Raw genomic sequence first — 22,844 nt, 5'->3', positions numbered from 1 at the left:
CGGCGCCGAAGATCTCATGTGCGTAGGGTGTTGGCTTTGGTCTCTAGGACAGCAAAACCATCAACTAGACTGGTGCACGGTCTCGGGGCCGGTGTGGACGTCGGGGCGGCGGCTCCGGATCTAAGTGTTGTCTTCGGTCACTTGGGTGACACTGTCGGCGATTCAGTTGGTGCATAGTCTCATCAGCGTGTGCTTATATCGTAGATGTATCGGTTTTCAGTTAGCTTTTCTTATAAATTGGTCAATTCTCTCTTTTCTTCTGCGAATGAATTCTCTTTTTCTTAATGATGAAAAGGCAAAGCTACTTCCTGTTGTTGCTTGAAAGAAAAAACAGTTCATCTCTTTTTACATCGATTATCTCTACTTTGTGAACTGTAAACTTAGTAGTACGTATTAAGATTGATCGTAATTTAGGTAGTAATTTATTAGATTCCCTAAAAAAGCAGTAGTAATTTATTAGAATTAATAACTTTTTACCCAGCTGTAAATATTTGGTCCAATTTTTCAACGAGCGTACCCGCAAATGCGAGCCATAACGTCTGAATTTTAGCCCTTGGATAGTCAAATAGAGGGGCCTCCGTGCAAAAACGGAAAAACGCACCCCAGGTTTTCCTCGTCTCGCGTTCGGGGGATCGATACAAATTCGAAAGGGGAAGAAGCCTCGAGGCGCACGCGACGATTTTTCCAGACCCAAATCTCCCCCCATTCTCCCACCCATCCACCAACCCCGTTCCTTCCTCGCCGGCACGAAGCCAGGGCCGCCGGAGATGTCGCCGGCGGCGGACAGCGCGTCGGGATCGAAGCGGCAGGCGGAGCTGCTCAAGCAGGAGGGCAACACCTGCTTCAAGAAGGACCGCATCAGCGCCGCCATCGACGCCTACACCGGGGTAAGCAGGGGTTGCTCGCGCTCGCCGCCGCGCGGCTAGCTTATCTTCGCGCGTCGATTTTTTGCTGGATTGGAGTCCCTATGCTCCATTTGCTTCAGACGATTCCGTGTGCTGCGGGATGGTTCAGCGGTGTGGAGCCCATTCTGCCGAGAATCGTGGCTAGTTTTTGGGCCGTTACTGTGATCAATCATCTGGAATTCGTGCCGAATTCTCCCGATTGCGTCCGAGTACCAACTGTGGCTTTGCTGAATTGTCTGACATGGAAGGCTATGCCATTACCCATATGTGTGTGCTTTTACCTTTGAGCAGTTAGGTGGCGTGATCAGTGATTACACATATTCTTGCCTATTTGTTAGCTGAGAGGAGCTACTTAACAGAACACCATTATGTCATTGTGCAGGTAAGAAATGCAGGATGAGTTACATTTAAGCATCTTGGGTGTTCATTTTCAATGCCGATGCTTATATTGGGTATTCATTTTCAATGCCGATGCTTTGTTAAGGCCTGCTCGGACCCCGGAGAAGAGAGAACAGAGAATGTGGTTTCTGTACCATTGTTTACTTTTACACCTGGGCATAGAAATTAGAAACTACTCGCGTATTTCTAGAAGTGTTGCATATGTGAACTCTATAAATTATAACTTTTGCTATGGTCACAAGAAAGATGGAATGTCGCGGCATGTTAAACATGTTTGCAATCCAGCTAAGACTACAATTTAGTTCTAGTTAATTGAGAAATCCTCTTGTTTTGCCTCTTCAAATCATGAGCGCTTTTAAGATGCTCCAGCTTGCCCTCTATGAGGTAACAGAAGTGAATACCTCTGAACTGTTCACTTGCTAAAATTAGGTGGAATTATATGACCATGTCCATTATAGAAGGCTATAGTCGGTGCCTTTCATCTTGTAAGATGCAAGGCCATTTGATTTCCCTCGTATTTGACTATACAGAAGGTAATTAATTATTGTCTTTTCGAGAACACAATGAAGTGAATCACAAATGTGCTTTTACTTGGAAACCTATTGCACAAATGGAAATAGACATAACGTGGTCTCCATGTTATACTTTCAAGCAGGTACATGCTGCAACCATATTTTATTTCACGAAAATAAAACTACAAATTCATCAAATATAAACATTAGTACATTGTCAAAATCAACATAGAAATGGTTTCAGGGTTACGTACGCCTTGTCATAGCAGTAGTACATTGTTAAGAGTTCTTTTCGATCGATCATACACATGTATGCATGTAGTAAACTGCTCAGATACGTATGTGTTTTCACGTACATGTTACATGTTTTCTCATGTTAACGTATACAGATGCGTACGTACGCTATGGGCCTTCCAAATATATTATTTCCGTTGATGCGCAATATACCAAATACAAAAGACATTGATGCCTATTTGGTAGTTACGGGTGACCTACTGCCCCCTAGCTGGTAATAGGCAGGTCCGGTTTGGATTTCAGGGGTCCCGGGGCGAAACTAAAGCCCGGGGCCCCTTAGTAATTGAAAACTAGTGCAAAACTATATGATTCTAAAAAAAAAGCTATAGTTATAAGCTTATAGCCATTCCTCTCTGTTATTATGTTAACTTTGTGATATTAACTTCTATGTTTGCCCAAACATGCCTAAAAAGACGAATTACATCCAAGACACAAGTTGAACCTGGAGAACGAAAAATAGTACTCCCGTAGAAAGCGAGGATGTCGGTCGACATATCTCCTACATTATTAGTTGTGACAACGTAAGAAATTGTGATTAGGCTTTTAGGCAAATCCTGTGCGGATGTTGTTTTCGTACACTCGGGTCCTAGGTGCGTGTGCTCCCTTTATTTTAGAACAAATAAGGAATGAATTAGAAAAATTCAAAAACCAAAAAAAAAAACGACGCAAGTAGATAATAGAACGAACTAGGTATCTTCAAGTTCATGTGAAAAAATAGTGATTGAAGTACGCATGAGAAAGAGAAAATGAGGTGCTAGAACTGCAGGCTTGGGTGCTTTAAGTTTGATTTTGGTGCACATGCGACAGAAAGTGCTACGGAACTTAAAGTTCTACACATATTACTGACCCCAGTATTCGTTTTTTTGAAAAAGTTAGAAGAATGCAAATTATATTTTTAGAACCAGGAGTATTTTTTATGCTTTTTACCAAGGCTAGCGCGCTATCGTTTGGGAAAGAGAAGAGCAAGAATGAGGTGGCCTTTATTTTGTACGAGCAAAACTGTTGCTGCGAATGCACGTCATTTGCTCTGGAGTAAATAGTTTCTTTTAGCTAGCTAGAGTAAAATGGCACTCTCCAGTCAAGCGAACAAAGGATGCAAATGGGCCGCCGCTGCCTGTACTAGAGTTTATTGGATGTTTGCCATTTATCGATTTAGTTGGACACTTCAGTGCTTGGGCTCTAAAAGTTATTACCGACTTAGCTGGGCCGGCCGGCCCCCTAGAGGTTTAGGGGGCCAGGGGGCCAGGGCGGTTGCCCTGGCCGCCCTGCCCCAGGGCCGGGCCTGGTAATAGGTTACCATTTTTAATCTTGCTCCGTGGATCAATAAAAATGAATGGCCCAGAAAGTTTGGGAGCGTCTTAAAATTTCTCTTCATGGTGTCAATTGTAGAAATATTTATTCCGTCGACTTGGTGTGCCTTTTAATTTAGAATTCCTGCATTATTTACACCTTCCTTGCTAACTTCAGTATATTATTGGTTGACAGGCTATAGCTCTCTGCCAAAATGTTGCAGTATACTGGACCAACCGAGCACTGTGCTATAAGAAGCGGAAGTATGTGCAACTCTTATTTTCATTTATTTGTCGCGTCTTTGCATGGTCCAAGGTTTACATTGTACTGTGTTGCTATTGAATTTGGCAGTGAGTGGGCTAAGGTTGAGGAAGATTGTAGAATGGCTATCCATTATGACAGCCACTCCGTTAAGGTGAGTTTGTCTCTTGAGATTTTTATTTAGTAGTTAACCTCTTTAAATGCTTTGTTTATGTATTCCAAGGTCATGCTGCACATCATACTAAATAATTGAGAGGTGTAATCCACTTTACTGTTTTTCAGGGAATTTTCCTGTAGTGAAAACAACTCCCTCTGATCGAATGAATTAACGCAGCCTCTATACAATGTACTCTATACATTGTATAGAGGCTGCATCAATTCATTCGGATTGGACAGAGTAGCATTTTCCGTTTTGACCAAAGATGTAATGGATTGGATCTTTTACCCTGTTTTAAGAAACTCCTTGTAGCATGTATACGCACTCTAGTTAAGTTAGGCTTCATTCAGTATTGCAGGATCTTTTAGGTGTGCACTTTATTCTGCAATTAGAAACTGGACCTAGACATATGAACAATTTGAGGTTGCACGGTGTTGACCTCTCAGTTGGGAGGTTACTTGAGATATGTAGCTATGTAGTTGTGCTCATTGTTAACTCAATATCGAGCTTGCGTTTTGTTTGCCTTGAGACATCTGAGCATAATGACCTTGAATGTATTGTGACATTCATCATCACTAAAAGTCAAAGTATGAATTGCCTCGTGAATCTGTAAGCAAACCTATTACCTGTAGTGTTCCTGCTTTAGGTAATGTATATATGCTTCAAATACCCTTGGTAAAAAGTTAATCATAAAAGTACATGTAGCATTTCAAGATTATTTAGCTTCCTTTTCAAAGAGAGAAAGTAAGAGATGGTTGCTTCAGATCTGGACATTTTGAAATAGGCTTGAACGCCACTGTTCGAACTTGATGTTACACTGCATGTGACATAGTTTTCTTTTTGTTGAAAAAACATCATCCTAATATTTACCTTGCAATGTTAGTATGTTTATTCTCCTGTCTGTAGTGACAATATTTTTTTTTACTCTGTTGGTAGGCGCATTACATGCTTGGGCTTGCACTTCTCGACAGGCAGGAATTGGCTGGAGGAATAAAAGCACTAGAAAAGGTTCCTCTCTTGTTAAGCTCTTTGTTGCTCCAACTATAAATATTGATCTGACTATTTCAAGAAAATATTGACTTACCATTAACGCGAGTAACCCACTTATGGCTGATGGTTTAACTGCGCTTTACTGGCATTCTTTCCTGCCTTTTCCTCTTTACATATGCCCTAATGCTGTGTTTGGATGTTTGTATTGGACTCCCGAATTGGATTTGTCATTCGTTAGATACCAATTTGGCTTTTTCAGAGACACAATATTGATTGGGAGCACATCCTACTAACAAAGACCTGCCTTACTTTTGTTCACTCATTTTGGTAATCTGCAAATGTGATCTTAATCCGAGTTAAAAAAAATTGTTGTGCGGTGTTGATCATGGGTATAGTACCAACTACCAACACAAACAGGAAAGTACGATGCCAAATGCCAGCATCGATGTAGTTTGCTCATTTGATGATGTTATTTTAGTTGCAAAACAATTATGTTTATGCCATTTTTACTGATGAACCAAATTATGCAAAATTAGTCTTTGGAGCTTGGAAGGGGTGCACATCCTGCAAGCTATATGGTTGAAGAGATATGGCAAGAGCTTTCTAAAGCAAAATACATTGAATGGGAAGGCCTATCAAAAATGCGATCCTCTCAATTGCATAAACTGAAGTGCGTATCTAATATTTTTTTCTCCCTGCATTGCTTAATTCATATCAGTGGGATGTATTGCAGTTCCTGTCTAACCTATCATTTATCCTTTTGCAGTGCAACATGTAAAGAAGCTCTAAAGAGCTATAATAGCCTTGATAATCCAACTGGAGACATGTCTGAAGAGCATCTAAATGAGCTAGACGAAGTTTTCAAGAAAGCTGCAAAGGCCGATACTCCAACAGAAGTATGAAACTGCCTTACATAGTATTTACTTATACCGGAAGGCCTGGTTTAATAATCAAACAGCATGCATTTTGTGCAGGTTCCTGACCATCTCTGCTGCAAGATTACACTTGATATCTTCAGGGATCCAGTGATCACTCCAAGCGGAATTACTTATGAGAGGGCTGTGATTCTTGATCATTTAAACAGGGTAAGCGAGAAGCGTAAAATAAACACAAATCTCTTGAGACATAATTGGCTACTCGTGTTTTGCGTACCAAACTCATGAGGCTTTCAAATTCGTAGGTTGGGAAATTTGACCCTGTGACCCGTGAACCATTGGAACCATTCCAACTAATATCAAACCTCGCCGTCAAGGAGGCTGTAGATGTATTTTTGAAGGAACATGGTTGGGCTTACAAGATCAGGTGATTGATTTGTACAATTGAATTGGTAGGGTACACCTTGATTGGAAGTAAGATTGGCAGTACATAGTTCTGTTGTTCTGTTGACATCAAGGAAGTTGTACATACTTTCGAGTGTTGTTAAATTGGATTGGATCATACATAGAACTTGTCATGGGTACATGTGTAAGGAAATAGACATGTGGGTTTAGCAAGTGCAATTGCTGATATCTTGACATCCTTTGGCTATTTGTGGTCCTAAACGTTTTCAGAGCAGAGGGCAGGCCTGGCACAGTGGTGAAGTCCTACCCACTTGTGCCAAGACGTCTTGGGTTCGAACCAGTCTCTCTGCATTGCACTTTGCAGGGGTAACACTAGGTTCCTATAATCCCTTCCTAGACCCCTCCGTTCCTAAATATGTGTCTTTTTAGAGATTCCAATGCAGACTATATACGGAGCAAAATGAGTGAATCTATACTCTAAAATATGTCTATATACATCCGTATATAGTTCTTATTGAAATCTCTAAAAAGACCCGTACTTAGGAACGCAGGGAGTATAATGTACTCCCTCCATCTCCCAAAAGAAGGCCTATAAATTTTGTCTTGAAGTCAAACGTTCGATTGAGTTTGTGATCAACAATCCATTGCGCTGTTTGGCTTGAGACAAATTTTATAGGCTTCCTTTTTGAAGGAGGGTGTACATCATTGCTGGTAGTGGATTGTTTGGATTCGGATTTTGCTTTAGAATGTCGAACAAAATCCAAGTCCAGTGTGCCTAGCTCAACTACGTAGATAGTTGAGTTCAGAAATAACCATGGTAGGAGTAGTGAACTTGAATTTGATGAGAATTGAGTAGGGCAAAATAGCACGAAAAGAGAACGCATGATGAAATTGTTCTGTTTCCCGATAGATATAGAAGTTAAAATGTTCTCAGACCGCCCAGCAGTACTTTGGTTGCGAAAAACAGTTCAGCCTCCAGATTACAGTTTGTTTGGTTCAGGTTCTTGCCTAAGTCAGTCTCCGAGTCATGTCATGGGCTTCTGGAGCAGCGCCGAGAGGTACCACTCGTTCTTCTCCACTCCGCCGTCCGGCTTCTGGCCGGCGTTCCACCGCAGCCTCTTGAACCCCACGCGGTGAAGCATTGGAGCGTACGTTGAGTTCAGCTGCGTGCCGGGGAAGACGAAGTGGTCCAGCCAGAACAGCCCCCCGGGCCTGAGAACCCTGTAGACGTCAAACAGCGCGAACTCCAGCGCCACGCCGTCGCCGGGCACCATCCAGCCGCCCGTCAGCTCGCGCCCCGCATGCACGACATCGAGCGTGCCCTCGAAGAAGGGCAGGCGGCGCGCCGGGCCTACGTGCAGTGGTACGAGCCCCCGCGAGGCGACGAAGCTGCCGAACGGCGCCCCGGCGTTGGTGGTCGCGGTCGCCACGGTCACCCCGCGCTCGCGCATCCGGGCCGCGAACGTGCCGCCCCCGCCGCCGATGTCGAGCCCGATGCGCACCGTGCCATTGGGCTTGGCCGCGAGCGCCGTGTCGACGGAGTAGGCGAGCGCGCCGTCGTCGCGCGTCCACATGCCCTTCTCGCGGCGTCCGCGGAGGTCGAAGCCCAAGCCGCGGCTCGCCATGCACGAGTAGTTCCTGCACGGGTGGTACGCGTCCCAGACGACGCTGGCGTCTGGCGGCATTGACCACAGGCTCTTCGGCAGCGGCGCCGGCTCCACGTACCCCGCGGGTGACCGCGGCCGGCAACGCCGCCGCGGTAGCGGCTCGCAGCCCCCGCGCATCAGCAGGTGCTCGAGCGCCGCATCGGACGGGCACTCGCCGCCGGGCTTGTAGTCCATGTACCGCTCGAGCTCGTCCTGGAAGCGGCCGCACGCGTGGCCCAGAGCCGCCTCGCCGGCGGTGGCGTTCCCGACGGCCAGCTTGAGCTCGCCGGCGAGCTCGCGCTTCCACCATCCGGTGCCGGCCACGGGCGCCTCCTCCTTCTGCTGATCATCGCCGCCGCGCGCTTCGGCGAGGAGGGTCTGGAGGAGCGCGGTGGCGGTGCCGAGGCGCGCGTGGAGGCCGGCGAGCTCGACGCGGCTGGATTCGAGCGCGGAGCGCGTGGCATTGAGGTCGGCGAGGAGGGCGGCGGAGTCGTCCCAGAGGCGGACGGTGGCGGGCTCGTAGCGGCGGACGACCGAGGCGCCGGCGCCGGAGGAGAGGAGGATGGAGGTGGTGTTGGTGACCAGGAAGAGCAGCAGCGTCACCGTGGTCGTGCTGCACCTGCACCAGCGCCTCCTGTTGGGGGGGCTGAGTTGCTTCTTCCCCAGCAGTTCGCCCTCCATTTGATCCTCCCCTTCCCAAACTGTATCTAGCTACTGCTCGCGATGCTAAGTTTTGTTTTAATTCTTCGCGCGCGCGGGTTGCAACGTGCATGTGTTTGCTAATCGAAAGTGGCAAGTGCTAACCTAGGTAGAGAGTTAGCCTAGCGCTGATGATTTAGAGTGGAGGACCGATCGAGCTTGATTAAACCGTGTTGCGTAGGACGTGGAAAGGAGGGAGCAAGACGCTTGCAGATCCATACTACTACAACGTTAATGCACGTTCATGTTGCTTAGTCCGCAGTGAATCTGGAGGTCGTTTGGTGTCCATTAGCGAAATGCGAGGAGCGAATCCAGGTCCATCGTTGCCTTCTCTACAAGCCAGATTAAAAAAAATGATAGCCGTTGATCCGTCCCTGCTTAGAGATTCATGCCATGTTTTCTACTTCCTCCGTTCCAAAATATAAGTCTTTTAGAGATTTCAATAGGTGACTACATACGAAGCAAAATGAGTGAATTTACACTCTAAAATATGTCTACATACATCCGTATGTTGTAGTCCATTTGAAATGTCTAAAAAGACTTATATTTTGGAACGGAGGGAGTAGTTTATGATTATTTTTGTTTCATAGTTTGTTTTCTAGTTTATGATTATTTTTGTTTCATAATTTCACTATCACACCCCGTGGCCACGGCGATCGCCGGACGTGAGGAAGAGGATGGTGACGCCGCTTGTGGAGAGCGGCCACCAGAAAGACAGGGGATTCAGACGAGAGGAAGAGACACAGGACACACGAAGAAAGAGCAGGTCGTGTTACGAGTTTTAGTGCCCTAGATCTTGTAGAACTTAGAGCATCTCCAGCCGCGTCCCCAGCACGCCCCTCAGGGCGATTTTTTTCGCGCCGGCGCCGATAAAACCCCCAGTCGTGCCCCAAAACGCCGAAATCCTTAGCCCGTTTTTGGGCCCGGTGATTCCAGGCCGAACCTAGCGCACTAGGGGGCGCTTGGGGGCTCCGGTGGAAGGGAAAACCGCGTCTAGGCCACACTGTCAGGCGAAAAGTCATCTTGCACGTCCAGATTCGCGCCCCCCCCCCCCCGCGCACACCCTCCCGCCGCCTTGCCGATCCTGGCGCCGCCCACCCCCCACCATTGCTAGATAGTCCATTCCCCGCCGGAAAAGAGAGAGGGTTTCGCCGCGGCAACCTCTCCACCACCTTCCTGGGCGAGTTTTCCGGCGCTCCGGCCGCACAGGGTGGGATACCGGCAGCTGCGCGCCCACCACGCCTGCCAGGTGTTCGCGATTTGTCTTCTCGGTGATGGACTCGGAGGACGAGGAGGCACTCGCGGTGCTGCTGGAGAAGGAGGCCGATGTCGACGTCCAGGACGAAGAGCATCTCATGGTCCTCGCCGCCCTGGCCAGCCTGCTCGCGAGCAATGCAAAGCCGCGACGAGGTGGCTCGGCGCCGGGGCGGCTGAAAGCAAAGAAGCGGCATCGACTGGAAGGCTATTGCTTGCTCTACTCCGACTACTTTGCCGACGCTCCACTGCACGGTGACAAAGTATTTCGGCGCCGTTATCGGATGAGCCGAAAGATTTTCCTCAGGATTGTGAATTCCATCCGGGAGTTCGACATCTACTTCAAGTGCAAGAATGATTGCACTGGCACACTTGGGTTCACCTCAATTCAGAAGTGCACGCCAGCTATGAGGATGTTTGCATACGAAGCTCCCGATGATGCACTCGACGACTATGGGCGCATGGCCGAGTCCACGACCATTGAGTGTTTCTACAAGTTCTGCAGGGCAGTGGTGGCAGTTTTTGGACCGCAATACTTGCGATCACCCAATGCTGAAGACACTGCTCAGATCCTAGCACAGAATACAACAAGAGGATTTCCTGGGATGCTTGGAAGCATCGACTGCATGCATTGGAAATAGAAAAACTATGCATTTGCTTGGCAGGGGATGTACAAAGGCGCCAAAGGCGGTTGCACTGTGGTACTTGAGGCAGTGGCCACACAGGACATCTGGATTTGGCACTCCTTCTTTGGTATGCCAGGAACTAACAATGACATCAACGTACTGCAGTGCTCCCCTGTCTTTGCCAAGCTTGTTGAAGGCCATTCTCCTCCAGTGAACTTCGAGGTCAATGGCGGCACTACAACAAGGGATACTACCTAGCAGATGGCATCTATCCGAGATGGTCCACATTTGTGAAGACTATCTCAAACCCTGTGCCAGGAGGCAAGAACTCCTACTTTGTGAAGGTTCAGGAGGCTTGCAGGAAGGATGTCGAGCGTGCATTTGGTGTGCTCCAATCTCGATTTGCTGTTGTCCGGTATCCCGCTCAGACGTGGTCGAAAGATCAAATGTGGGAGATCATGACTTGCTGTGTCATCTTGCACAACATGATCATTGAGAGCGAGCAGGAAGAGTCATGGTTTGACACTGAACCATATTACAGGCAGGGTCCTCTTGCCCAAGTTGATCACCAGCTACCGGCAACTTGGACTGCCTTCCTCAATATGCGTCAGGAGATCCGAGACCCACAGGCGCATCAACAACTGCAGCAGGATCTGGTGGAGCACCTATGGAGGCTCAAGGGCAACGCCTAGCTCGACGTGTGATGAAATATGAGTTTTTATTTGTTAAACTATATAATTTGTATTGAACTATTTGATTTTTATTAATTTTCTGTGATGAACTATGTGATAAAAAATTGTTTCGGTTGAATTTATGTCGAAACACGCCGAATCACGCCGGATACAGGTCGAAATTGGTCAATTTGCGCCGATAGTGGGCCATTTGCGCCGAAAATGGACTGGAAAGTGGGCCGAAATCGGCGACCTAGGGGCGGCGACTGGGAACCTGATCGCCCCCAAAAGCCGAAATTTCAACCGGCGCGCCCCCAGGGCGGCGCTATTTCTAGCCCCTGGGGGGCCGAACGAGTGGAGATGCTCTTAGCAACGAGGCCCTACCCATTAGTTTTTTTAGAAAAGGAGGAGGACCCCTGGCCTCTGCATCTGGACGATGCACGCAACCACTTTATTATTTATTCACACAAGACCTTACAAAGTCATACAACAGTAAGACTAAAGCCACCGTCTAGGCAACATCTGTCGCTACTCCTTCCAGTTGATGTAGGGATGCTGATAGTCTGGGCCTAATACCAAACAGACCTTGCAGCCAAACCTAACATCAAATACCTGAGGTCCCAACCAGGACGACTGCCGGGTATGGGGCACCCACCAGTCAGGCGCACTCCTCAACCAGGACGCCTGCCGGATATGAGGCCACCGCAGCCACCTGCCACCAATCCATCTTCAGTGATGTACTGTTGCATCTACCTTGCCCGGTCTAGCTGTCGTCGACGCCACCACGACGCTAGACAACGCCTGAAGGAAATATGCCCTAGAGGCAATAATAAAGTTATTATTTATTTCCTTATATCATGATAAATGTTTATTATTCATGCTAGAATTGTATTAACCGGAAACATAATACTTGTGTGAATACATAGACAAACAGAGTGTCACTAGTATGCCTCTACTTGACTAGCTCGTTGATCAAAGATGGTTATGTTTCCTAGCCATAGACATGAGTTGTCATTTGATTAACGGGATCACATCATTAGGAGAATGATGTGATTGACTTGACCCATTCCGTTAGCTTAGCACTCGATCGTTCAGTATGTTGCTATTGCTTTCTTCATGACTTATACATGTTCCTATGACTATGAGATTATGCAACTCCCGTATACCGGAGGAACACTTTGTGTGCTACCAAACGTCACAACGTAACTGGGTGATTATAAAGGTGCTCTACAGGTGTCTCCGAAGGTACTTGTTGGGTTGGCGTATTTCAAGATTAGGATTTGTCACTCCGATTGTCGGAGAGGTATCTCTGGGCCCACTCGGTAATGCACATCACTTAAAGCCTTGCAAGCATTGCAACTAATGAGTTAGTTGCGGGATGATGTATTACGGAACGAGTAAAGAGACTTGCCGGTAACGAGATTGAACTAGGTATTGTGATACCGACGATCAGATCTCGGGCAAGTAACATACCGATGACAAAGGGAACAACGTATGTTGTTATGCGGTCTGACCGATAAAGATCTTCGTAGAATATGTGGGAGCCAATATGAGCATCCAGGTTCCGCTATTGGTTATTGACCGGAGACGTGTCTCGGTCATGTCTACATAGTTCTCGAACCCGTAGGGTCCGCACGCTTAACGTTTCGATGACAGTTATATTATGAGTTTATATGTTTTGATGTACCAAAGGTTGTTCGGAGTCCCGGATATGATCACGGACATGACGAGGAGTCTCAAAATGGTCGAGACATGAAGATTGATATATTGGAAGCCTATATTTGGATATCGGAAGTGTTCCGGGTGAAATCAGGATTTTACCGGAGTACCGGAGGGGTTAGCGGAACCCCCCGGGGGTTAATGGGCCATAGTGGGCCTTGGTGGAGAAGAGGAGAGGTGGCCAGGGCAAGGGCCACGCGCCCCTCCCCCCTAGTCCGTATAGGACAAGGAGAGGGGGGCGGCGCCCCCCTTTCCTTCTTCTCCTCTACCTCTTTCCCCCTCTTCTCCTAATCCAACAAGGAATAGGGAGGGAGTCCTACTCCCGGTGGGAGTAGGACTCCTCCTGGCGCGCCCCCTCCTGGCCGGCCGCACCTCCCCCCTTGCTCCTTTATATACGGGGGCAGGGGGGCACCCTAGAGACACACCAATTGATCGTTTGATCTTTTAGCCGTGTGCGGTGCCCCCCTCCACCATAGTCCACCTCGATAATACTGTAGCGGTGCTTAGGCGAAGCCCTGCGTCGGTAGAACATCATCATCGTCACCACGCCGTCGTGCTGACGAAACTCTCCCTCAACACTCGGCTGGATCAGAGTTCGAGGGACGTCATCGGGCTGAACGTGTGCTGAACTCGGAGGTGCCGTGCGTTCGGTACTTGATCGGTCAGATCGTGAAGACGTACGACTACATCAACCGCGTTGTGCTAACGCTTCCGTTTTCGGTCTACGAGGGTACGTGGACAACACTCTCCCCTCTCGTTGGTATGCATCACCATGATCTTGCGTGTGCGTAGGAATTTTTTTGAAATTACTACGTTCCCCAACAGTGGCATCCGAGCCAGGTTTAATGCGTTGATGTTATATGCACGAGTAGAACACAAGTGAGTTGTGGGCGATACAAGTCATACTGCTTACCAGCATGTCATACTTTGGTTCGGCGGTATTGTTGGATGAAGCGTCCCGGACCGACATTACGCGTACGCTTACGCGAGACTGGTTTTACCGCCGTGCTTTGCACACAGGTGAATAGCGGGTGTCAGTTTCTCCAACTTTAGTTGAACCGAGTGTGGCGACGCCCGGTCCTTGTGAAGGTTAAAACAGCACTAACTTGACGAACTATCGTTGTGGTTTTGATGCGTAGGTAAGAACGGTTCTTGCTCAGCCCGTAGCAGCCACGTAAAACTTGCAACAACAAAGTAGAGGACGTCTAACTTGTTTTTGCAGGGCATGTTGTGATGTGATATGGTCAAGACGTGATGAGATATAAGTTGTTGTATAAGATGATCATGTTTTGTTGAAGTTATCGGCAACTGGCAGAAGCCTTATGGTTGTCTCTTTATTGCATAAGATGCAAGCGCCAAATAATTGCTTTACTTTATCGCTATGCGATAGCAATAGTTGCAAGAGCAATAGTTGGTGAGACGACCATATGACGACACATTGATATAGATCAAGATGATGGAGATCATGGTGTCATGCCGGTGGCGATGGAAATCATGACGATGCTTTGAAGATGGAGATTAAAGGCACAAGATGATGATGGCCATATCATGTCACATATTTTGATTGCATGTGATGTTTATCTTTTATACATCTTATTTTGCTTAGTTCGACGGTAGCTTTATAAGATGATGTCTCACTAATTATCAAGGTACAAGTGTTCTCCCTAAGTATGCACCGTTGCGAAAGTTCTTCGTGCTGAGACACCACGTGATGATCGGGTGTGATAGGCTCTACGTTCAAATACAACGGGTGCAAAACAGTTGCACACGCGGAATACTCAGGTTAAACTTGACGAGCCTAGCATATAACAGATATGGCCTCGGAACACTGAGACCAAAAGGTCGAGCGTGAATCATATAGTAGATATGATCAACATAGTGATGTTCACCATTGAAACTACTCCATCTCACGTGATGATCGGACATGGTTTAGTTGATATGGATCACGTGATCACTTAGAGGATTAGAGGGATGTCTATCTAAGTGGGAGTTCTTAAGTAATATGATTAATTGAACTTAAATTTATCATGAACTTAGTCCTAGTAGTATTAGCATATCTATGTTGTAGATCAATAGCTCGCGTTTAGCTCCCCTGTTTTATTTTTGATATGTTCCTAGAGAAAACTAAGTTGAAAGATGTTAGTAGCAATGATGCGGATTGGATCCGTGATCTGAGGTTTATCCTCATTGCTGCACAGAAGAATTATGTCCTTGATGCACCGCTAGGTGACAAACCTATTGCAGGACCAGATACAGATGTTATGAACGTTTGGCTAGCTCAATATGATGACTACTTGATAGTTTAGTGCACCATGCTTAAACGGCTTAGAATCGGGACTTCAAAGACGTTTTGAACGTCATGGACCATATGAGATGTTCCAGGAGTTGAAGTTAATATTTCAAGCAAATACCCGAGTTGAGAGATATGAAGTCTCCAACAAGTTCTATAGCTAAAAGATGGAGGAGAATAGCTCAAGCAGTGAGCATGTGCTCAGATTGTCTGGGTACTACAATCGCTTGAATCAAGTGGGAGTTAATCTTCCAGATAAAATAGTGATTGACAGAATTCTCTAGTCACCATCACCAAGTTAGTAGAACTTCGTGATGAACTATAATATGCAAGGGATAACGGAAACGATTCCCAAGCTCTTTGTGATGCTGAAATCGACGAAGGTAGAAATCAAGAAAAGCATCAAGTGTTGATGGTAAACAAAAACCACTAGTTTCAAGTAAAGGGACAAAGGGAGAAAGGGGAACTTCAAGAAGAACGGCAAGCAAGTTGCTGCTCAAGTGAAAAAGCCCAAGTATAGACCTAAGCCTGAAACTGAGTGCTTCTACTGCAAAGGGACTGGTCACTGGAAGCGGAACTACCCCAAGTAATTGGCGGATAAGAAGGATGGCAAAGTGAACATAGGTATATTTGATATACATGTTATTGATGTGTACTTTACTAGTGTTTATAGCAACCCCTCAGTATTTGATACTAGTTCAGTTGCTAAGGATAGTAACTTGAAACGGGAGTTGCAGAATGAACAGAGACTAGTTAAGGGTGAAGTGACGATGTGTACTGGAAATGGTTCCAAGATTGATATGATCATCATCGCACACTCCCTATACTTTCGGGATTAGTGTTGAACCTAAAATAAATGTTATTTAGTGTTTGCGTTGAGCATGAATATGATTGGATCATGTTTATTGCAATACGGTTATTCATGTAAGTTAGAGAATAATTGTTGTTTTGTTTACATGAATAAAACCTTCTATGGTCATACACCCAATGAAAATGGTTTGTTGGATCTCGATCGTGGTGATACACATTTTCATAATATTGAAGCCAAAAGATGCAAAGTTAATAATGATAGTGCAACTTATTTGTGGCACTGTCGTTTAGGTCATATTGGTGTAAAGCACATGAAGAAAATCAATGCTGATGGGCTTTTGGAATCACTTGATTATGAATCAGTTGATGCTTGCAAACCATGCCTTATGGGCAAGATGACTAAGACTCCGTTCTCCGGAACAATGGAGCGAGCAACTGACTTATTGGAAATAATACATACTGATGTATGCGATCTGATGAGTGTTGAGGCTCGCGGCGGGTATCATTATTTTCTGAACTTCACAGATAATTTGAGCAGATATGGGTATATCTACTTGATGAAACATAAGTCTGAAACATTTGAAAAGTTCATATAATTTCAGAGTGAAGTGGAAAATCATCGTAACAAGAAAATAAAGTTTCTACGATCTGATCGCGGAGACGAATATTTGAGTTACGAGTTTGGCCTTTAGTTAAAACAATGTGAAATAGTTTCACTACTCATGCCACCTGGAGCACCACAGTGTAATGGTGTGTCCGAACGTCGTTACCATACTTTATTAGATATGGTGCGATCTATGATGTCTCTTACCGATCTACCACTATCATTTTGGGGTTATGCATTAGAGACAGCTACATTCATGTTAAATAGGGCACCGTCTAAATCCGTTGGGACGACACCGTATGAACTATGGTTTGGCAAGAAACCTAAGCTGTCGTTTCTTAAAGTTCAAGGTTGCAATGCTTATGTGAAAAAGGTTTCAACCTGATAAGCTCAAACCCAAATCGGAGAAGTACGTCTTCATAGGATACCCAAAAGAAAATGTTGGGTACACCTTCTATCACAGATCAGAAGGCAAGTTATTCGTTGCTAAGAATGGAACCTTTCTAGAGAAGGAGTTTCTCTCGAAAGAAGTGAGTGGGAGGAAAGTAAAACTTGATGAGGTAATTGTACCTTCTCCTGAATTGGAGAATAGTTCATCACAGAAATCAGTTCCAGTGATGCGTACACCAATTAGTGAGGGAGTAGATCACTGGACAACGGTCAAAATTATCCTTAGTGGAATAAGGATATGTTTCTCGATTATGGAGGTGACAAACAGGTTCGTCGTAAAGGGTTACGTCGATGCAAATTTTGACACTGATCCAGATGACTCTAAGTCTCAATCTGGATACATATTGAAAGTGGGAGCAATTAGCTAGAGTAGCTCCGTGCAGAGCATTGTTGACATAGAAATTTGCAAAATACATACGGATCTGAATGTGGCAGACCCGTTGACTAAACTTCTCTCACAAGCAAAACATGATCACACCTTAGTACTCTTTGGGTGTTAATCACATAGCGATGTGAACTAGATTATTGACTCTAGTAAACCCTTTGGGTGTTGGTCACATGACGATGTGAACTATGGGTGTTAATCACATGGTGATGTGAACTATTGGTATTAAATCACATGGTGATGTGAACTAGATTATTGACTCTAGTGCAAGTGGGAGACTGAAGGAAATATGCCCTAGAGGCAATACTAAAGTTATTATTTATTTCCTTATATCATGATAAATGTTTATTATTCATGCTAGAATTGTATTAACCGGAAACATAATACTTGTGTGAATATATAGACAAATAGAGTGTCACTAGTATGCCTCTACTTGACTAGCTCGTTGATCAAAGATGGTTATGTTTCCTAGCCATAGACATGAGTTGTCATTTGATTAACGGGATCACATCATTAGGAGAATGATGTGATTGACTTGACCCATTCCGTTAGCTTAGCACTCGATCGTTCAGTATGTTGCTATTGCTTTCTTCATGACTTATACATGTTCCTATGACTACGAGATTATGCAACTCCCGTTTACCGGAGGAACACTTTGTGTGCTACCAAACGTCACAACGTAACTGGGTGATTATAAAGGTGCTCTACAGGTGTCTCCGAAGGTACTTGTTGGGTTGGCGTATTTCAAGATTAGGATTTGTCACGCCGATTGTCGGAGAGGTATCTCTGGGCCCACTCGGTAATGCACATCACTTAAAGCCTTGCAAGCATTGCAACTAATGAGTTAGTTGCGGGATGATGTATTACGGAACGAGTAAAGAGACTTGCCAGTAACGAGATTGAACTAGGTATTGAGATACCGACAATCGAATCTCGGGCAAGTAACATACCGATGACAAAGGGAACAATGTATGTTGTTATGCGGTCTGACCGATAAAGATCTTCGTAGAATATGTGGGAGCCAATATGAGCATCCAGGTTCCGCTATTGGTTATTGATCGGAGACGTGTCTCGGTCATGTCTACATAGTTCTCGAACCCGTAGGGTCCGCACGCTTAACGTTTCGATGACAGTTATATTATGAGTTTATATGTTTTGATGTACCGAAGGTTGTTCGGAGTCCTGGATGTGATCACGGACATGACGAGGAGTCTCGAAATGGTCGATAAATGAAGATTGATATATTGGAAGCCTATATTTGGATATCGGAAGTGTTCCGGGTGAAATCGGGATTTTACCGGAGTACCAGAGGGGTTACCGGAACCCCCGGGGGTTAATGGGCCATAGTGGGCCTTGGTGGAGAAGAGGAGAGGCGGCCAGGGCAAGGGCCGCGCGCCCCTCCCCCCTAGTCCGAATAGGACAAGGAGAGGGGGGCGGCGCCCTCCTTTCCTTCTTCTCCTCCACCTCTTTCCCCCTCTTCTCCTAATCCAACAAGGAATAGGGAGGGAGTCCTACTCCCGGTGGGAGTAGGACTCCTCCTGGCACGCCCCCTCCTGGCCGGCCGCACCTCCCCCCTTGATCCTTTATATATGGGGGCAGGGGGCACCCTAGAGACACAACAATTGATCGTTTGATCTTTTAGCCGTGTGCGGTGCCCCCCTCCACCATAGTCCACCTCGATAATACTGTAGCGGTGCTTAGGCGAAGCCCTGCATCGGTAAAACATCATCATCGTCACCACGCCGTCGTGCTGACGAAACTCTCCCTCAACACTCGGCTGGATCGGAGTTCGAGGGACGTCATCGGGCTGAACGTGTGCTGAACTCGGAGGTGCCGTGCGTTCGGTACTTGATCGGTCGGATCGTGAAGACGTACGACTACATCAACCGCGTTGTGCTAACGCTTCCGCTTTCGGTCTACAAGGGTACGTGGACAACACTCTCCCCTCTCGTTGCTATGCATCACCATGATCTTGCGTGTGCGTAGGATTTTTTTTGAAATTACTACGTTCCCCAACAACGCCACCATCCTGCGCTCGTCCATCATCACACGCCCACCGGCGAGACCCCGCTGCTCCATGCCGCCGAGACCCGCCGTCGTCGACGCGAGAGAAGGCACGCCACACCACCTCACGTCTCTTCCATCCGACGCCGCTGCACAAACAATGCCCCCAATAGGGAACACGACACCGCAGCGCCGCCATCGTCCGATCCGGTGATCTTAGGATTTCTCCCGGAGCGGCACGAGTAGGTTGACGATAGTTGCTTGACGATGCCTTCATCAAGGTAACGACGTAGACGCCCCCATCGCCCACCATGATCGGAGTCGGCTCGGTTTTTACCGGCGACTATGTCTCTCCAACTCGCCGCCGGTGCTAATAGTGGGACCCAAGATCCGTCATTACCAGCCTGGCCAACCGCCTTCGGTGGAGAAGGCAACCACTGTCGGTGTCAAAACCGGCGGATCTCGGGTAGGGGGTCCCAAACTTTGCGTCTAAGGTCGATGGTAACAGGAGACAGGGGACACAATGTTTACCCAGGTTCGGGCCCTCTCTATGGAGGTAATACCCTACTTCCTGCTTGATTGATATTGATGAATATGAGTATTACAAGAGTTGATCTACCACGAGATCGTAATGGCTAAAACCCTAGAAGTCTAGCCTGTATGACTATTAATATGATTGTCCTCTATGGACCTAGCCCTCCAGTTTATATAGACACCGGAGGGATCTAGGGTTACACAAAGTCGGTTACAGAAAAGGAAATCTTCATATTCGGTCGCCAAGCTTGCCTTCCACGCCAAGGAGAGTCCCATCCAGACACGGGTAGAGTCTTCGGTCTTCACGTCTTCATAGCCCAACAGTCCGGCCCATGCATAACAGGTCGGACGCCCGAGGACCCCTTAGTCCAGGACTCCCTCAGTAGCCCCCGAACCAGGCTTCAATGACGAGGTGTCCGGCGCGCAGATTGTTTTCAGCATTGCAAGGCGGGTTCTTCCTCCGATGACTTCAAAGTGATGTATTCGGCCTTCCATGTAATGTTGTACCCCTCGGCTTCTGTGCATTAATAATTTCAGCCTCCACGTGTCGAGCGAATGCGAGAGGTCAGGGTGTTTTTACACATAACACCCCAGCCATGCAAGGAGGAATGTCTATTTAGAGGGATTGGATCTCAGATCCATTCAGCACCACGCGGAAAAATCCTCAGAGCCTGCTAGAAAAGACCACTCCAACATGGCTGACGCTCCCAGCTCCTCATCCCGCCCCTGCATCCCAGAAAAAGGCGAATGGGAGAGGTGTTCCGTATCCCACAGTCAGCTGGTGAAGCTGCAAACACAGGGCTCCCCCCCCCCGCAGATCTAGTCCCTGCTCGAGCAGGATTGACCTCCTTCAATGGTGGGGCTCAGGCTGAAAATTTCCCCAGTCCATCCAGGGGGGAACGAGTGTGCTTCGTCCCTTATCTGTTAAGAGGTGTCAGATTCCCAATTCATCCATTCCTCCGAGGGCTTCTGGAGTATTACGGCCTCCAACTGCACAACTTTACTCCTGCCTCCATTCTGCATATTGCGGGTTACGTCGCTCTTTGTGAGCTCTTCCTGGGTTATGAGGCCCACTTTGAATTGTGGAGGAAGCTATTCTGCCTCGTCCCGCGTAACCATGAGGGATCAATATTTGAAGTGGGCGGAGCCGAAATATGGCGCATCGCCAAGACCGGATATCTGTCCGGCACACAAAATAAGGCATCCGAAGAGTGGCCCTCTGAATGGTTCTATATCGAGGACGTCGCACTTCCTGATCCAGTTTGGAGGGGTTTCCTCGAGATCACGAGCGTTCCTTTGAAGAAACACCATAGTTGGCGCCCTCGAAGCCTCGAGGAGGAAGATAGTGCGGAAGTTCGTCAACTCATGAGCAAGATAAAGACGCTCGCTCAGTCCGGATTATCAGTAGTTGAGGTAATGGCGACTTCCATAGTGCGGGGGGTTCAGCTGCTCCAATACAGAGGGCTTCCCATGTGGCACTACAATGGGGAGGATGACGCCTCCCGCTGCGGCCAGAAGGGTCCGGACACCCCCGCCGCTCTGGCCAAAATATTGGCCGAACTGTTCAAAGGGGAGGAGGAGGAATTTCTTCACATCAAGCGCAGAGATGGATTTTCCATGTACGATCCTTCTAGATGGGTAAGTCCCAACTCCTCTGCTCTATTCACCCCACTCCCTAAGCTACTTTTGATGAATATTAATCCGTCCATTTATAACAGCACTGGCGAAAGATTTCCGAAGAGCTTCACAGCCCCGCCCCGCAGCCCGAGTGCCACAATCGGGACCTTGACCCCGAATTTGAAGAGCATCCGGATATATTCGTGGTGCTCGAGGACGGGGTGTTTTACCAGGCGAGCTATGACGGCACAGAAGTGGCCATCACCACCGATTATCCCGGTCTTCTCCCTGCTTTTCACGTGAGTAATCAGGAGACATCTCATCCGAAAGAGTTCTCTCATTCAGCCTCACCCACCGCACCATCCTGTGCTCAAAAGGGGAGGCGTTCGGCGCGCCATGCTGCCACAGGGGCATCTCCGAAGAGAGCGGCCCCTACGCCAGGCAAGCCTTCGAAGAGGAAAGCAAACGAAGATACGGCCGAGCCTTCATCGAAGAGGTATGGATTTGCAAATACGCACCTTGGCAGTCGCACCCAACTGTGACCTTTTTGTTTGTCCTGTATCAGGAAAAGAGTGTGTCGGACTATGTCCGGGGGACCGGCCGGTCATACACCCCACAGCCGGGATCCAGATCCCGCCGTAAGGACGGGGGTTGATACGGGGGTGACGCCGGATTGTCCTCCAGCCGATGATTCGGATGATGTGTCCGTCACCAACTCGAAAGTGGAGAGCGCCATGAATCATCGGCACCGAAGGGCCGTTTTGCGAGACCCCAACTTTTCAGAAGAGGCGTTTAATGCCTTCAGCTCGGCTGATGCGTACATCCGAGCTGCTCGAGATGGGCTTACCAGAGGCAGAAATCAACATTTAAAAGACGTGCAGGTAAATTTTCTTTGTACGAATATGATAACCATATGCCAGTAGCCCCCGAGACTTGAAGCAGTTGGGACAACTGATTTAAGGATCGTTGTATAACCAGGTTCTTACGGAGAAGAACGACCTGCTAGCCCAAGAGCTAGAAAAGTGTCGGACACAGCTAACTGTTGTTACCGCCGAAGAAGGAGTCCTCTGGTAATATTTCCCTGCATCGAGAAACAATAATTATATACCAGCTGTGCTAACATTGTTGCTTATCTCATAACAGGATCGTCAGATCAACTGGAGGAGCAACTGAAAGTCGCTCAAGCGGGCGAGAAAGAGGCGAAAAGACTACACGCCGCAGGCGAGCGTGTTCTGACCCGAGGCAGAGAGGAGGAAAACAAACTCCAGGATTCAAACACCCAGCTGGGCGAAGAGCTGAAAGATGTACGGGCCCAGCTGGCCGACTCCATGAAGGAGAATAAAAGGCTGCGAGGCGGCATATTCAGTATGTGGCCGAACTTACCTTATAATAGTTCGAAGATGAAAGGAACTGATAGAGTTATGTTTGTAGGTATGCTGACGGGCCG

At 47.3% G+C, this 22,844-nt stretch overlaps 2 protein-coding genes across 2 annotated transcripts; one reads left to right on the top strand and one right to left on the bottom strand.

Annotated features, from left to right (window-relative positions):
• Positions 1–578: 578 nt before the first annotated feature.
• Positions 579–6,316, top strand: LOC123166806 (E3 ubiquitin-protein ligase CHIP). Its single transcript, XM_044584606.1, has 8 exons — positions 579–887; positions 3,596–3,663; positions 3,752–3,815; positions 4,755–4,826; positions 5,345–5,478; positions 5,575–5,704; positions 5,783–5,893; positions 5,989–6,316. The coding sequence occupies exons 1-8, from the start codon at positions 768–770 to the stop codon at positions 6,112–6,114; spliced, it is 825 nt and encodes a 274-aa protein (XP_044440541.1). The 5' UTR covers positions 579–767; the 3' UTR covers positions 6,115–6,316.
• A 671-nt stretch (positions 6,317–6,987) lies between these two features.
• On the bottom strand, positions 6,988–8,569 carry LOC123166804 (probable methyltransferase At1g29790). Its single transcript, XM_044584605.1, has one exon. The coding sequence runs from the start codon at positions 8,413–8,415 to the stop codon at positions 7,114–7,116; it is 1,302 nt and encodes a 433-aa protein (XP_044440540.1). The 5' UTR covers positions 8,416–8,569; the 3' UTR covers positions 6,988–7,113.
• Positions 8,570–22,844: the final 14,275 nt, after the last annotated feature.

This window comes from Triticum aestivum, chromosome 7D (genome assembly GCF_018294505.1).
Source record: "Triticum aestivum cultivar Chinese Spring chromosome 7D, IWGSC CS RefSeq v2.1, whole genome shotgun sequence".
In the NCBI taxonomy this organism is placed as follows: Eukaryota; Viridiplantae; Streptophyta; class Magnoliopsida; order Poales; family Poaceae; genus Triticum; species Triticum aestivum.
This window is presented reverse-complemented; position numbering and strand designations above follow the sequence as displayed.